General features: G+C 37.8%; 1 protein-coding gene across 1 annotated transcript in view; it reads left to right on the forward strand.

The window, feature by feature from the left end:
• Nucleotides 1-15,024, forward strand: part of TMEM245 (transmembrane protein 245) — a 52,269-nt gene that overhangs the window by 14,199 nt on the left and 23,046 nt on the right. Inside the window, exons 8-10 of the mRNA XM_058180850.1 lie at nt 1,291-1,373; nt 12,899-12,989; nt 13,879-13,977. Of these exons, the coding sequence (XP_058036833.1) occupies nt 1,291-1,373; nt 12,899-12,989; nt 13,879-13,977 (273 nt within the window). The remainder of the gene's footprint in view (nt 1-1,290; nt 1,374-12,898; nt 12,990-13,878; nt 13,978-15,024) is intronic.

Consider the following 15,024-nt stretch of genomic DNA (forward strand, 5'->3'; position numbering starts at 1 on the left):
CAGTGGCCCTCTTACCCTCACCCTCGCTTTCTTCCTATTTGCCTACACACTTTTTGACCCAAGCCTTTGGCTGCATGGGACAAGAAGCAGCCAGACAATGGTGGCAGGTGGCAGGAAGTGGTTGGCAGAAGATTGTGGGGGGGCAGTGCACTATTACCGGGCTGTCGGGCAGGCACCAGGACCTGGCAGCAGTGGTGTGCAGAAGTGGTCATGAGTATGGGGCTCCCGACAACTGGTGGTGGTGGTGGCAGCGTGCAGAAATGATTGCAGGGTTGAGGGAGTGTGCCAAGCAGCTGGTGGCAATAGAGATGTTCAAAAGTGATTCCAGGGAGGCACCGGGTAATTGGCTGTGATGACATGCAGAAATGATCTAAGGGGAGGGGCACCCAACAATTGGCAGTGGTTGCAGTGGCATGCAGAAGTGATCATGGGTGTGCACCAAGCAATTGGTGGCAGTGATGTCGCAATGTGCAGAAGTGATTGCAGGGGGGCAGGGGACACCAGGTAACTATTGGAGAGGGCAGGGCCACTGAGCAACTGGTGGCTGTGTCATGCGAAGCAATCGCACAGGGAGGGGACACTGGGCAATTGGTGGTATTGGCAGAGATTTGCAGAAGTAACAGGGCACCAGGCAACTGGCAGTAGTGGTGGCATGCAGAAGCGATTGCAGGGGAGTGGGCAGCAGAGAGAATGACATACTAGCAGCAGTCCCAACTATTACCTTAATCTAGAGACCAGTTATCTGCAGAGCAGAGTTCTTGAAAGCCCATAACTACTCACAGGTGATAGCAGCTACCTCTCTTCCATTTCCTGGGATCTTGGCTGGTGGGCACATTTCTAAGAAGAATCCCCTGTGCCCCCTCATTCAGGCCCATCCAGGTCTCAGCAAGACATGCCAGGTCAGCACTCCTACGAAGTAAGATCATAGCTTTAAGGTAAGAACTAGCTTTGTTACACAGAACCAGCTTTGAATTTGGCAATCAGAAACATCAATGGCAATTGACATCAGTGGTCATTGTGGATATAGTTGCCAGGCATTGAAGGTAGAAGCCAAGGACTAGATAGGACCAGATAGCAGGACTGCTTGTGACCTATCCTCAATGCTTTATTCATCTCCCTGTTGGATTACTGTAATTCATTTGATATGGGACTGCCTTTGAAAATAAAATCACAATCTAGTCCAGAATAAGGATTACACCAAACTATCAATCTTAGTCATAGAATAAATGTAAGGTATGTATTTAATGGTATGATAAATTCATTTTTTTTCTTCCTTCTGTCTTGCAATAGGTTCATCAGGAAAGTGTACATATGATTGAAGTAACAAGCAGGTTGATTAATGAAACGGTAGCCAATCACCCAGAATGGGCCAAGTAAGTAATGCCATAACTGATAGGATATGAATATTCTCTTCATTTTGGTGGAAAATATTACATTTTGATGGAAAATATGAGAAAGAGGCTATAATTTATTTTTGGCCTATTGTTGAATTTTGAAAGCATTTGAAACTAATAAGATATTGGCTTTAGTGAGAAGAATATGGCTGGATTGAGAAATATATATAAAAAGTCACAACTCCCAAATCATTCTGGAAGCTTTTGATACTGCCTCAACATCAAATTACTATCTTACCACTTTGTTATATCAAGTTAAGAAATTCATGTGCTTAGATTTCTTAATTATACAGGAATAATTTTCTATAAATTAAATTATTTAAATTCTTCCTTGAATCCTAAAACAGAAAGGTTATTTGAGGTCAGATAATTATTCTATCTGATAAAAAATTCTGTTCTCACAGTAGTCAGTGATATGCCAATAGGACACTTTCAAGCTGATTTTTTTACAATAGTATTTTCCCATTTTCCAGCATTTTATCCACTTTTTTGCGCCATGTATAATAGCATTGTGATTTGCAGCATACCTCAAACATGAACACAGTACTTGTTTGCTCTTCCTTAAATCAAATCTTTTGTTAATCAAATGCCATCAAACCTTATGTCAGCACCCAGACATGAATCAAGCCAATTTTTTCTCCTTAAATCTGTTTTGCTGCATATCTTTATATTTCATTTTCTGAACTTAAAAGTCCTACCTTTTCTCACAACCACATTGTTTCAGCCTTTTTATAATTGTGACTGTCCTTTCCTGTACTTTGACCCCTCTGCAGTATCAGTTTTGAGATGCATACAAGTCAGCTACATATAATTTGAAGAATATAAATTACTTTAGTTCATTATTTTTTGTACTTTTTTAAAAAGCGGTTTAATTTTTGTGGAATTTGAATTGTTATAAGGTAAACCATTTTTTCTTATTTTGACACAACAGTATACACAAGCATCAACATAAAACAATACATCAAATAAGCATATATATAAGCAAAAGTATGCAATAACTATATTAATTTGATATAATGAAAGGAACCAATAGGACAATTTTAACCTTCTCCAGATACAAGGGCTATAATAGAAATGAACTAGAAAATACTCTATATCTAAGTGTAATTATACTGTGTTTTATTTAAGCATTACAATATTTGCAGTTCCCAAATTTTTTCTGATTGTTCTCAGACATATTTCATTTTTGCGCTTTAGGCTTATATTGAGTCAATATTTTCCTAGAACTGTCTATCAAAACTACTCAGGACGCATGTGAACAGACAATATTATTTAACAAAGGCAATAACTGAAATAAATGAGATGCTCTCAGCCAGGAGATATCTTTCAAAATATTCTGGTCCAGTCTCTGCTTAAACATAACTAACCCATTCTTAATTAGTTTCTTAATCAGAATATAATGAGATGCTATTTCAAATGTTTTACTGAAATCAAAACATTTATATTATTTCCAGTCAATTGCAAAGTTAACCAATCCAAAATTGAGAAAAAGTATCCTAAAAGACAAATCAATGGTGATTTTACATTGTTTTCTAAGTACTTAAAGATGAATATCATCTATTCTAAAATATTCCATGACAGAGAATTAAAATTCTTAAACACTACAAATTACACTGCACTAAAGCACTTGATGATTGATCTAACAAGAGAATATTCAAGATTTATTGAGAAAAATGCATGTAGTTGACTTGATTGGGAATATTGACCATAATACAATAAAATTCAACATTTAATAAAATTCAACATAGAGAAGCAATAATCTATATAATAAGTCACAAAGATACAAAATTGAAAAGACTGGTAAAAAAGAAACTTAAAGCAATGGTTCAAAGGGCACACTCCTTCCATACAATTTGGCTGTTGCTTATCAACATAATAGTAAAGGGTCAGACACAATGTATTCCTGAAATTATGAAAATGACTCCATAGCTCAAAAACTGGCCTACATGGTTTATTAGCATTGTAAAGGAAGCTATTAAAGACATAACAGTATTATTTAGAACAGCAGTCAGCAACCAGTGGTCTGTGGACCACTGGTGGCTCGTGAGGAAATTTTGGTGGTCCGTGGAGAAATCTTCATATTTTTTCTGGTGCACCCTGGTGGAGGATAATCTGGTTGCTCCGCTGATCAGATGCTGTTTACAGCTCCGAGTCCCAAGCAGCAGGAGATGAGGGCTGCTTTGTGCCACCAGCTGGGCAAATATACCAAGCGATTGCAATGGCTGGAAGCTGTGGGAGCGAAGCACTACTTGCACTTGCGCAGCATCAGCATTCCGCCTTGGTATATTTGGCGCAAAGCAGCCCTTGTCTCCTGCAGCTTGGGACTCAGAGCGTAAATGATGACTGGTCCAGGGAGCAGTCAGATTTTGCTCTCTATTGCAGATGCCAGATTGGCCTCCTGCAAGCTCTCATCTCATGAGTGCTTGCTTAAGCGGCGCGGGAAACTTCGGCCAGGCTTCTCTAAAGATGAGAGCTTGCAGGGGAGCAATCTGGCATCCACAATAGAGAGCAAAATCTGGTTGCTCCCCTGATCAGATGCTGTTTACAGCTCCGAGTCCCAAGAGGCAGGAGATGAGGGCTGCTTTGTGCCACCAGCTGGGCAAATATACCAAGGCGGAATGCTGATGCCATGCAAAATGAAATAGAGAAAAAGAGACAGAATAAGAGAGAGAGAATGAAAAAGAGAATCAGAGAGTGAGAGAGACAAAGAGAGAGAATCAGAATGAGAGAATGAGAGACAGAGAAAGAGAATGAGAGAGAGCACCGGCTTCTTGGAAGAAGTGTGGGGGGAGTGTGAAGAGGGATGTCTTGCATTGTATCGACACTCCCCACCTCAATTTTGCGAGGTCGGCACAGCAGGCAGCGGTCCTTCCTGGCACGCCTTGTTTCTCCGGATCACTCCGCCCTCCTCCTGCTTCTGCCTGCCTCCTTCCGGAGTCTCTGGGCTGCTTACTCAGCTGGAGGAAAAACTCAAAGGGTGCTCTGCTGCCCGGCTTGCCTGCCTCCCCAGGGATGTCACCGGGGGGGGCGCTCTCTTCGCAGCTCTTGCTCGAAGCTGTCTGACTCTAAAAGGGATGCACAGAGAATCAGAATCAGAGAGAGAATCAGAGAGTGAGAGAGAGAATGAGAGAGAGACAGAATGAAATAGAGAGAGAGAATCAGAATGGGGGGGAGAGAATGAGAGAATGAGAAAGAGTGAGAGATAGAGGGGAGGGCGGGAGAAAGAGAGAAAGAGAGAGGAGGGACAGTGCCTGAAGGACCCCATCCCGTCACTGGGAGTCCAGGCGCTTCAGTAAGTGGCGCGCTGGATTCATATTAGTGGTCTGTGGGATTTAAAATTATGAACTTGGTGGTCTCTGAAGCCCAAAAAGTTGGGACCCCTGATTTAGAAAGTGGAACACCTGTCCCAATAAATAAAACAAAAAATCATGAATTAAAAAAAAAGAATTTTTTAAAAGGAATTTCAAAGAGAGTGGATTTCAAAGTGAGAGATATAAAGAAATTTTGAAGAGTATATTACCAAAACTGAAGACAGATAATAAACTGTTCTTCAAATATGATAGAAGTAAAAAGCTAGTAAGGTATTGGGCTCTTCGATAAAGAAACTGTCAAACATGTGCTAATGGAAGAAAAGGAAATTGTATTTTCTCCTCCAGAATTCACTTCTTTTTCCAAAAGAGAAAATGCCAGCAAAGCCAGCAGGGTGTATGATAATTGGCCATAACACATGGCTGTGGTCATGTCACTTAGATTCAGCCCACCTACTACAGGTATTAATCTTCGGCTGAAGGTATTCATCTTTGATGGTAGATTGGTTTCATCTTAAACCTTGTTTTTCTATGGGGATATTATTTTCTTAAATAATATATTATTATTTTGCCCAGGTTTCAATTTTATTCAAAAGGAACCTGGCATATATTGTTGCTACAGTGTCAATCAGACTGATGGGCCTATAGTTCTAGGATCCTTTTTATTCGCTCTTTTTGTATATTGGGACAACTACAGCCATCTTCCACCCAGGTGGAATATGGCAGGTGTTATTTATTGTGTAAAAAGACCTGCCAGTACTGGGGCCCATGAAAGAATGGTCAGCTGTGGATGTGTCTGGTGATAAAAGGAAAGTCCAGTGCTGTAAAGAACAATATTGCATGGGAACCTGAATTTCAGATCTATGAATCAAGGTAAGCTGGATATGATCAAATAGGAGATGGCAAGATTGCATATCAACATTTTTTGAATCAGTGAACTAAAGTGGATGGGAATTGGCCATTAATTCAGATGACCAAATGATCCCTTACTGAGGGCAAAAATCCCTAAGAAGATGTGTGTCAAACTTGCGGCCTGTGGGCCAGATGCGTCATTCACTGGCCATGCCCACCCTTGGTTTAGTGAAGGGGGAGAAAGTTATGATACATCACATGACAATAACATGTCATCATGAGTTTGACACCTCTGCCTTAGAAGATGTCGAGTAGTCCTCATAGTAATTAAAAAAGTTGCTCTCCTCTAGGACTGACCAGTTTGATCACCTTGCAGTCCAAGGGACTCGCAGGAGTCTTCTCCAGCACCATAATTCAAAGGCCTCAATTCTTTGACACTCAGCCTTCCTTATGGTCCAACTTTCGCAACCATATATTGCAACTGGGAAAATCATAGCTTTGACTATACGCAGTTTTGTTGGCAGGGTGATGTCTCTGCTTTTTAGCATGTTGTCTAATTTTGCCATAGCTTTCCTCCCAGGAGCAAGCATCTTTTAATTTCTTGGTTGTAGTCCCCATGTGCGGTGATCTTGGATTCCAGGAAAATAAAATCTGTCACTACCTCCATTTCTTCCCGATCTGTTTGCCAGGTATTGAGAGGGCCGGGAGCCATGATTTTAGTTTTCTTAATGTTGAGTTTCAAGCTAACGTTTGCACTCTCCTCCTTCACCTGCATCAGAAGGCTCTTTAGTTCCTCTTCACTTTCTGCCATTAGAATGGTATCATCTGCATATCCGAGGTTGTTGATATTTCTCCTGGCAATCTTAATTCCAATTTATGATTCATCTAGCCCCGCCTTTCTCATGATGTGCTCTGCATATAAGTTAAATAGGCAGGGCAACAGTATACCGCCTTGTAGAACTTCCTCAATTTTGAACCAATCAGTGGTTCTGTGTCCAGTTCTAACTGTTGCTTCTTGACCCGCATATAGGTTTCTCAAGAGACAAATAAGATGGTACTCCCATCTTTTTGAGAACTTGCCACAATTTGTTGAGATCCACACAGTCAAAGGCTTTAGCGTAGTCAATGAAGCAGAAGTAGATGTTTTTCTGGAACTCCTTAGCTTTCTCCATGATCCAGGATATGTTGGAAATTTGATCTCTAGTTCCTCTGCCTCTTCTAAATCCTGCTTGCACTTCTGGTAGTTCTCGGTCCACGTACTGCTGGAGCCTAGCTTGTAGAATTTTGAGCATAACTTTGCTAGCATGTGAAATGATGCGGAAGTTTGAGCATTCTTTGGCATTGCCCTTTTTTGGAATTGGAATGTAAACTGACCCTTTCCAATCCTGTGACCACTGTTGAATTTTCCAAATTTGCTGGCATATTGAGTTAGCACTTTTACTGCATCATTTAAGATTTTGAATAGCTCAGCTTTTGGCGAGTTTTCACGGCAAAGATACTGGAGTGGGTTGCCATTTCCTTTTCCAGTAGATCACATTTTGTCAGAGCTGTCTGCTATGACCTGTCCATCTTGGGTGGCCCTGCATGGCATAGCTCATAGCTTCATTGCACTGCGCAAGCCCCTTCACCATGACAAGGCAGTGATCCATGAAAGGGTTCACTAAATTAGACATGCCCAATTTAAACAAGCTTTTGTTCTTCATATATTTTAGCTTTCAGCTTTTTAATCATCTTTGTCGCTCTTTCCTACACTCTTTCCAGAGTCTCAAGTTCTTATTTATGGTGACCAAAACTGAATGCAGTGTTCTAAATGTGGTCTTACTAAGGCTTTATAAAGTGGTACTAGTACTTCACATATTTTTGATTCTATGCCTCTGTTTGCCTAGGATTGCATTGGCTTTTTGGGCTGCTGCCACATGTTTAAGTGATTTTCACTAGGACTCCAAGATCCCTGTCACAGTTAACTGCTATTGAATTAGGTTTCATCTAATCTGTATATGTACATTTGGTTTTTCTTGTCTGAGTGTAAAATCTTACTTTTCTCTACATTGAATTTCATTTTGTTAGATAGAGCTCAGTATTCAAATCTGTCAAGATTTATCTGGATTTTGAGCCTATCTTCTGAAGTGTTGGCTATTCCTGCCAGTTTAATATCATTTGCAAATTTGATAAGTTTCCCTTGTATTGCCTCATCTAAATTGTTTATGAAGACGTGGCGAGTATCTTGAAAAGGTTAAATTGTGGCAACTGAGGACCCAGATTGTTGGGGGGGCAATAAGTTGACTTTGTAAAAATATACAAATAGAATGAGACTATTGCCTTATACATTGTAAGCCGCCCTGAGTCTTCGGAGAAGGGCGGGGTATAAATGTAAACAAAAAAAAAACAAACAAAAAAACTGGATCAAAGTTTATTAAAATTGAGATATTTTGTTGTTCATCCAAGTAATTTCTTCCGTTAAAATAAAAAGTTAGGTAGACAGAGAGTCAGAAAGTTGTTGGAAAGAACCAACTCTTGCCATATAGACTGCAAGGGGTTTCTCCCCAAAATGAAAAGCAACATGTAAATGAATTCAATTTTCATTTTGACTTAAAAAATTACTTGGATGAATAACTAAACACCTCAGTTTTAATAAGCTTTGGTCCAGTTGGCATTATTTTAATTTACTTTTGGCCTGAATGATTGAATCTTCATTTACATGGTGAAGAGTACTGGGCTTAAAATGGAACTTTGGTACAATGGTACCCCACTGCTTACCTCCCACTGTTTAGTTCTATTTGATGTAGAATAGTTTGCCTTTATTCGAACAAAGATGTTTGAATACAAGAGAAACCATTCTACCTCACAATAATCCAAGTCTATTAGCCAACCATTGATGGCAAAGAGTCTGCAGTTGACAAGTTCTATGAAGATCCACCAGATCTTCTAGAACTAACACCAAAAAGCCATCCTTTTCATCATAGGGATTGGAATGTTAAAGTAAGAAAGTCAAGAGGTAACTGAAATAACAGGCAGCTGTTATTTGGCCTTGGAGTATAAAATAAAGCAGAGCAAAGGCTAACAGAATTTTGTCATGAGAACATGCTGGTCCAGAGGTACCTTACATAAGGACATTACCAGGTGGTCAGTACCAAAATCAGATATATTATGTATTTTGTATTAGGTAAAAACAAGACCTAGAGCTGACTGTGGTTCAGATCATGAGATTCTTATTGCAAAATTAGGTTTAAATTGAAGAAAGTAGGGAAAACCACAATGCTATTTGAATATGGTTTAAATCATATCCCTTATGAATATATAGTGGAGGTGGTAAATATATTTACGGGACTAGATCTAGTAGACAGAGTTCCTGAAGAACTACCCCTTTCTAACATTATACAGGAGGCAGCGTAATAGGGACGTGGTGGCTCAGGGGCTAAGACGCTGAGCTTGTTGATCGCTGAATGGCAGTTCAGCAGTTCGAATCCCTCGTGCTGCCATTGAGCTGTTGAACACTGGGACAAGTAACGGGGTGAGCTCCCATTACTTGTCCTAGCTTCTGCCAACCTAGCAGTTCGAAAGCATGTAAAAAATACAAGTAGAAAAATAGGGTCCACCTTTGGTGGGAAGGTAACAGCATTCCATGCGCCTTTGGCGTTCAGTCATGCTGGCCACATGACTACGGAGACGTCTTTGGACAATGCTGGCTCTTCGGCTTTGAAACGGAAATGAGCACTGCCCCCTAGAGTCAGGAACAACTAGCACGTATGTGCGAGGGGAACCTTTACCTTTACCTTACAGGAGGCAGCAACTAAAACTATCCTATAAAAAAGGAAATGCAAGAAAGCTAAGTGGCTGTCTGACAAAGTCTTATAAATAGCTGAGGAAAGAAGGAAAAGGAAAAGGAGAAAGATATATCCAACTGAATGTAAATTTCCAGAGAATAGCAAGGAGCAATAAGAAGGTCTTCTTAAATGAACAATGCAAAGAGCAAAACAGTGCAAGGAGGAAAACAATAGAATGGCAGAGAGTAGAGATCCCTTCAAGAAAATTGGAGATATCAAGGGAAAGATGGGCATGAGAAAGGACAAAAATGATAGAGACCTAACAGAAGCAGAAGAGATTAAGAAGAGGTGGCAAGAATACAAAGAAGAATTGTGCAAGAAAGATCTTAATGTCCTGACAGCCAGACATTCTGGAATACAAAGTCAAGTGGGCTTTAGGAAGCATTATGAACAACAAAGCTAGCAGGGGTGATAGTACTCCAGTTGATAAATAAAATATGATGCTATTAAGGTGCTGCACTCAATTTGTGAGGAAATTTCGAAAACTCCACAGTGACCACACAATTTGAAAATATTAGTTTATGTTCCAATTCTAAAGAAGGACAATGCCAAAGAATGTGACACTACCATACAGTTGTGTTTATTTAACATCCTAGCAAGGTTATGTTCAAAATCCTATAAGTTAGGCTTCAGCAGTATATGAATCAAGAACTACCAGAAGTATAAGCTGGGTTTAAAGAGGCAGAGTAACTAGAGGTCAAATTGCCAACATTTGCTGGAGAAAGCAAGGGAGTTTTAGAAAAACATCTGCTTCTGGTTCATTGACTATGCTAAAATCTTTGATTGTTAGATAACAACAAACTGTAGCAAGTTCTTGGAGGAGTACAAGGAATATCAGAACACCTTACCTATCTCCTGAGAAGCCTGTATGCCAATAGGTCAACAAGAAATGTTTCGAACTGGACATGGAACAATCAATTAGTTGAAAATAGGGAAAAACATGACTGTATATTGTGACTCTGCTTCTTTAACTTGCATGTAGAGTCCATCATGCAAAATGCCAGGATTGATGAATGACAAGGCAGAATTAAGATTGCACAGAGAAATATCAACAATCTCAAATATGGAGATGATACCATTCTAATGGGAGAAAGTGAAGAGGAAGTAAAAAGCCTATTAATGATGGTGAAAGAGGAGAGTGCAAAAGTTGGCTTGAAACTCAACATTAAAAAAATTAGATTATGGCATTTAGTTCCACCACTTCCTAGCAGAAGGGGGAAAATGGAAGCAGTGACAGATTTTATTTTCTTGGGCTCCAAGATCACTGCAGACGGTGACAATGATCATGAAATTAAAAGACTCTTGTTCTTGGGGCGGGGGGAAAGCTATGGCAAACCTAGACAGCATATTAAAAAGCAGATACATCACTTTGCCAACAAAGGTTCATGTAATCAAAGCTATGGTTTTCCTAGTACTAATGTATGGTTGTAAGAGTTGGACCATAAGTAAGGCTGAGCACCAAAGAATTGATACTTTCAAATTGTGGTGTTGGAGAAGACTCTTCAAAGTCCCTTGGGTTTATTTATTTATTTATTTAAATTTTTATACCGCCCTTCTCCCGAAGGACTCAGGGCGGTGTACAGCCAAAAATAAAAACAATAAAATATATAAAGTTAAAATATCAGTTTAAAAAACATATTCAATAATGGCCGAATTAAAACCGTCAATTAACCCAACCTAAAATAATCCATATAAAATTACAAAAATTTAAAATTTAAAATTTAAAATTTAAAAATCAGGCCAGTCCCGCTTGGATAAATAAGTAAGTTTTTAATTCCCGGCGAAAGGTCCGAAGGTCAGATATTTGGCGCAAACCGGGGGGGAAGTTCGTTCCAGAGGGTAGGTGCTCCAACAGAGAAGGCCCTTCCCCTGGGGGCCGCCAGCCGGCATTGCTTGGCGGACGGCACCCTGAGAAGGCCCTCTCTGTGGGAGCGTACGGGTCGATGGGAGGCATAAGGTAACAGCAGGCGGTCCCGTAAGTACCCGGGCCCTAAGCCATGGAGCGCTTTGAAGGTGGTAACCAAAACCTTGAAGCGCACCCGAAAGACCACAGGTAGCCAGTGCAGACTGCGCAGGAGCGGTGTTACCCAGGAGCAGCGTGCAGCTCCCTCGATCACCTCGGTTGCAAGGAGATCAGTCAATCCAAAAAGAAATTAACTTTGATTTTTCTTTGGAAGCATAATACTGAAACTGAAGCTCAAATACTTTGATCACCAAATGAGAAAAGAGGACTGATTGGAAAAGATCCTGATGTTGGAAAAGATACAAGGCAAAAGGAAAAGAGGATGGCAGCAGATGAGATGATTAGATAGTGTCATTAATACAGTGGGAATGGGTTTGAGCAGATTCTAGAAAAGAGTGGAGGACAGGGTCTTGATCTGCTATAGTCCATGGGATCACAAAGTGTCAAACACAACTTAGCGAGTGAATAACAACAAAAATGATGTTACAGAAGAACATACCGAATAAGATTGAAATTGATGTAAATGTGGATTTAAACATGACAAGTTACAAGAATTATCATTCTTGTAACTTGTAAACTTGTAACAAGAATGATAATTCTTATAATTTGTCATGTTTAAATCCATATTTACATAAATTTCAATCTTATAAAATGATACACTGGACATACAAATATCAAAGTAGAAGAGTGATTCAGATAACTTTTTAAATTGAATTAACAAAAGAGATTTGAAAATCCACAGAGACGAGACAAAAAAAGAAGAGTATTGCTGTTTTAAGAGATGTTGCTAAGTTATGAAGGGGGAAGTTACTTTTTTATATATTTTTCTTCTTTCTTTTTCTCTCTTCTTTTTTTTGCACTTCTATATTTTTCTTTTTATATTTTTATAGTCTGTATTATTTTTTATTTTTCCTAATAGTAATGTTTAATAAAATTATTATAAAAAAGAGAAAAAGGTGCTTATGATTTATGAGTTTGTAGATTAGAAAAGATAGTTTATAGAAAGAGGGAAATTGTGATGTAACCTTGAAGACAGAGAGTAAATATAAATGCATGTATAACTGCTATTAAAAAGATAGAAAGCTGCCTCTTTATGATTCTTTTTCATTTCTTTTTCTAATTTTCTTAGGTATTTACTATTGTTATTTTCTTTATTTTTTAACGTTTTTATTATCTTGTTAAAAATGTTTTTAATAAAAATTATATTTACAAAAAGAGGCTCTATTCCTGAGAAATCCCTATGGAAATTTGGAATTTTCCTTTAATCTACATTATTCTGCCATTTTTAGAAAATATTTGTACATGAATATATTTCAGATAAATAACAAGATCAAGGATTTGGCATTTCAATAGCTACTGTTCAATATGCTGAACTTTCAGAAAAACTTATAAATCTGAATATATGCTATTTGGCATGAGGAGCTACATTTAAACATCTTCATCATTCCTATTAAAAGTACCAAGTTGTCTATCTTCATTTATTTATTGAAACAGCATACGTGCAATTAGAATATGTACAATCAGAATGCATTTTTTACATTTGTATTTTTTAATTAGTTGGCTTCCTGAAGCTCAAGTCATTCAGAAGGCTTTGAATTCAGCTGCTAATAATGTTTATCAGTACGGGCGAGAATGGATAACGCATAAGGTAATGATAAGATTCCTTTTGGAGATTAATGTTCTGCTGCTTCTTACTTTCTTTTCAAAAAGATTCATGACTGCAAAAATAACCTTTGATAAATATTTGATATTTAATATTGATTGTTTGCAAATAGTTTGTCTTTAACTAAATATTAATGAAAAATACATTTTGTGCTGTCATCACTCATCATACATTTATCAAATTTCATAGCAGTCTGCTAAATAAAACTATAACAAGTATGTTTTCAAATTATCTGGACTAAAAATATAAACTTGCAGTTGTTATTAAACAATAATTTATAAACGTTAAATGAGCTTTTTAATCCCTCCTAATATCATTATGAGATCAGATTTCAACAGTTATTTGTTTACCTGCTAAGTCCAATAAAAGATTTGTACAAGCATATTTGGAGAATATACATTAGTCCTTATTAAGCAGTATTAACTGAGTAAAACAACAACAGTTGGTTCTGAAATAACATAATATAGTTCTGGATTTGATAATCTAAATTCTGTCAGTTTCCTTGTTCCTTTTAAATAAATTCTGATTACTGTCATGATTTAATTATATCGACCAAAACCATAACTACTGAAATTGCTATTGCTACAATTTAAATTTTATTCAAGTGCTATGTAATGTTTTCAAACTGAATGACAATATAAACCATTCTCTCAATAAATAAAGGACCTTGGAAAAATATATATATTAATTTTTGTAAATCTAGTTTTTCAATATTTGCAATATTTCTAGCAAGTGAATGAATAAATGAGATGAGCATTTTGTTATCTAAAATAGTTTATTTGATTAATGGATATTTAGTAAATATAAAATACATAATTGGTCAATGAATATGTTCCTTTTCAAATATTTTGACATATTTTAAAATATTTTATAGCTTGATAAAATATTAGGAGAAAAAGCAAATAGTACTGCTGTGATTGAAAAACAAGTTCTGGATCTTTGGGACAGACTATATCATACTTGGTTTGCAAAAGTAAGTATCTTTTTTATATTGCCAATATATTGATCCAAGAGAAATTTCAGTATATTTTATTAATAGCTATTTTATTAATAGTTACAAAGATAAATTCCACCTGATACGATTATGTAAATATCTCAAGATGCATGATTCTGTTAAGGATCTGGGTGCTTCATTGAAAGACAAAAAGGGCAAGTATAAAAAATGGAAAGAGGGACACATAACTGAGGCAGAATATCAGCAAATAGCCCAAGATGAAGTGAGGAAAGCTAAGGCTCACAATGAACAAAGGCTTGTGACAAAAGTAAAAAATAGCAACAACAACAAAAAAACTTCTTCCAATATGTTAAAAACAAGAAAAAAATCAAGGAAACAATTGGCTCATTGCTGGGAGAAAGTGACAAGAAGGTGACAAGCAACAGGGGGAAAACAGAACTACTTAATTCATTTTTTGCATCTGTCTTTACAGAACGGGAAAAAATAGTCCAACCTATCAAAAACAGCACCACAAAAAACAGATTAGGAACACAAGTTAAAATAGGGAAGAAAATGGTAAGGGAGCACCTGTTTACCCCAGATGAGTTCAAATCACCAGGATCGGATGGATTACACTCCCAAGGTTCTGAAGGGACTGGCAGACGAGATCTCAGAACCACTGAACTATATTTTTCAAAGATCCTGGAGCACTGGGGAACTGCCAGAGGACTGGAAAAGAGCTGATGTAGTTCCCATCCTCAAAAAAGGAAAAAAATAGATCCAGGAAATTGCAGACCTGTCAGCCTGACCTCAATACCAGGGAAGATTCTGGAAAAGATAATCAAGATACAAATCAGCGAACACTTAGAAACAAACTAATAACCAAAAGCCAACGTGGGTTTGTCAAAAACAGATCATGCCAGACTAATCTTATTGCATTCTTTGACAAAGTGACAAAATTAGTGGACTGGAGGAATGCTGTCGATATAATTTTCTTGGACTTTAGTAAGGCATTTGACAAAGTAGACCATAACCTACTACTAGATAAAATAAAAAAATGTGGGTTAGACAGCATCACCACCAGAT

The sequence above is a fragment of the Ahaetulla prasina genome, chromosome 4 (assembly GCF_028640845.1).
Source record: "Ahaetulla prasina isolate Xishuangbanna chromosome 4, ASM2864084v1, whole genome shotgun sequence".
Classification (NCBI taxonomy): Eukaryota; Metazoa; Chordata; class Lepidosauria; order Squamata; family Colubridae; genus Ahaetulla; species Ahaetulla prasina.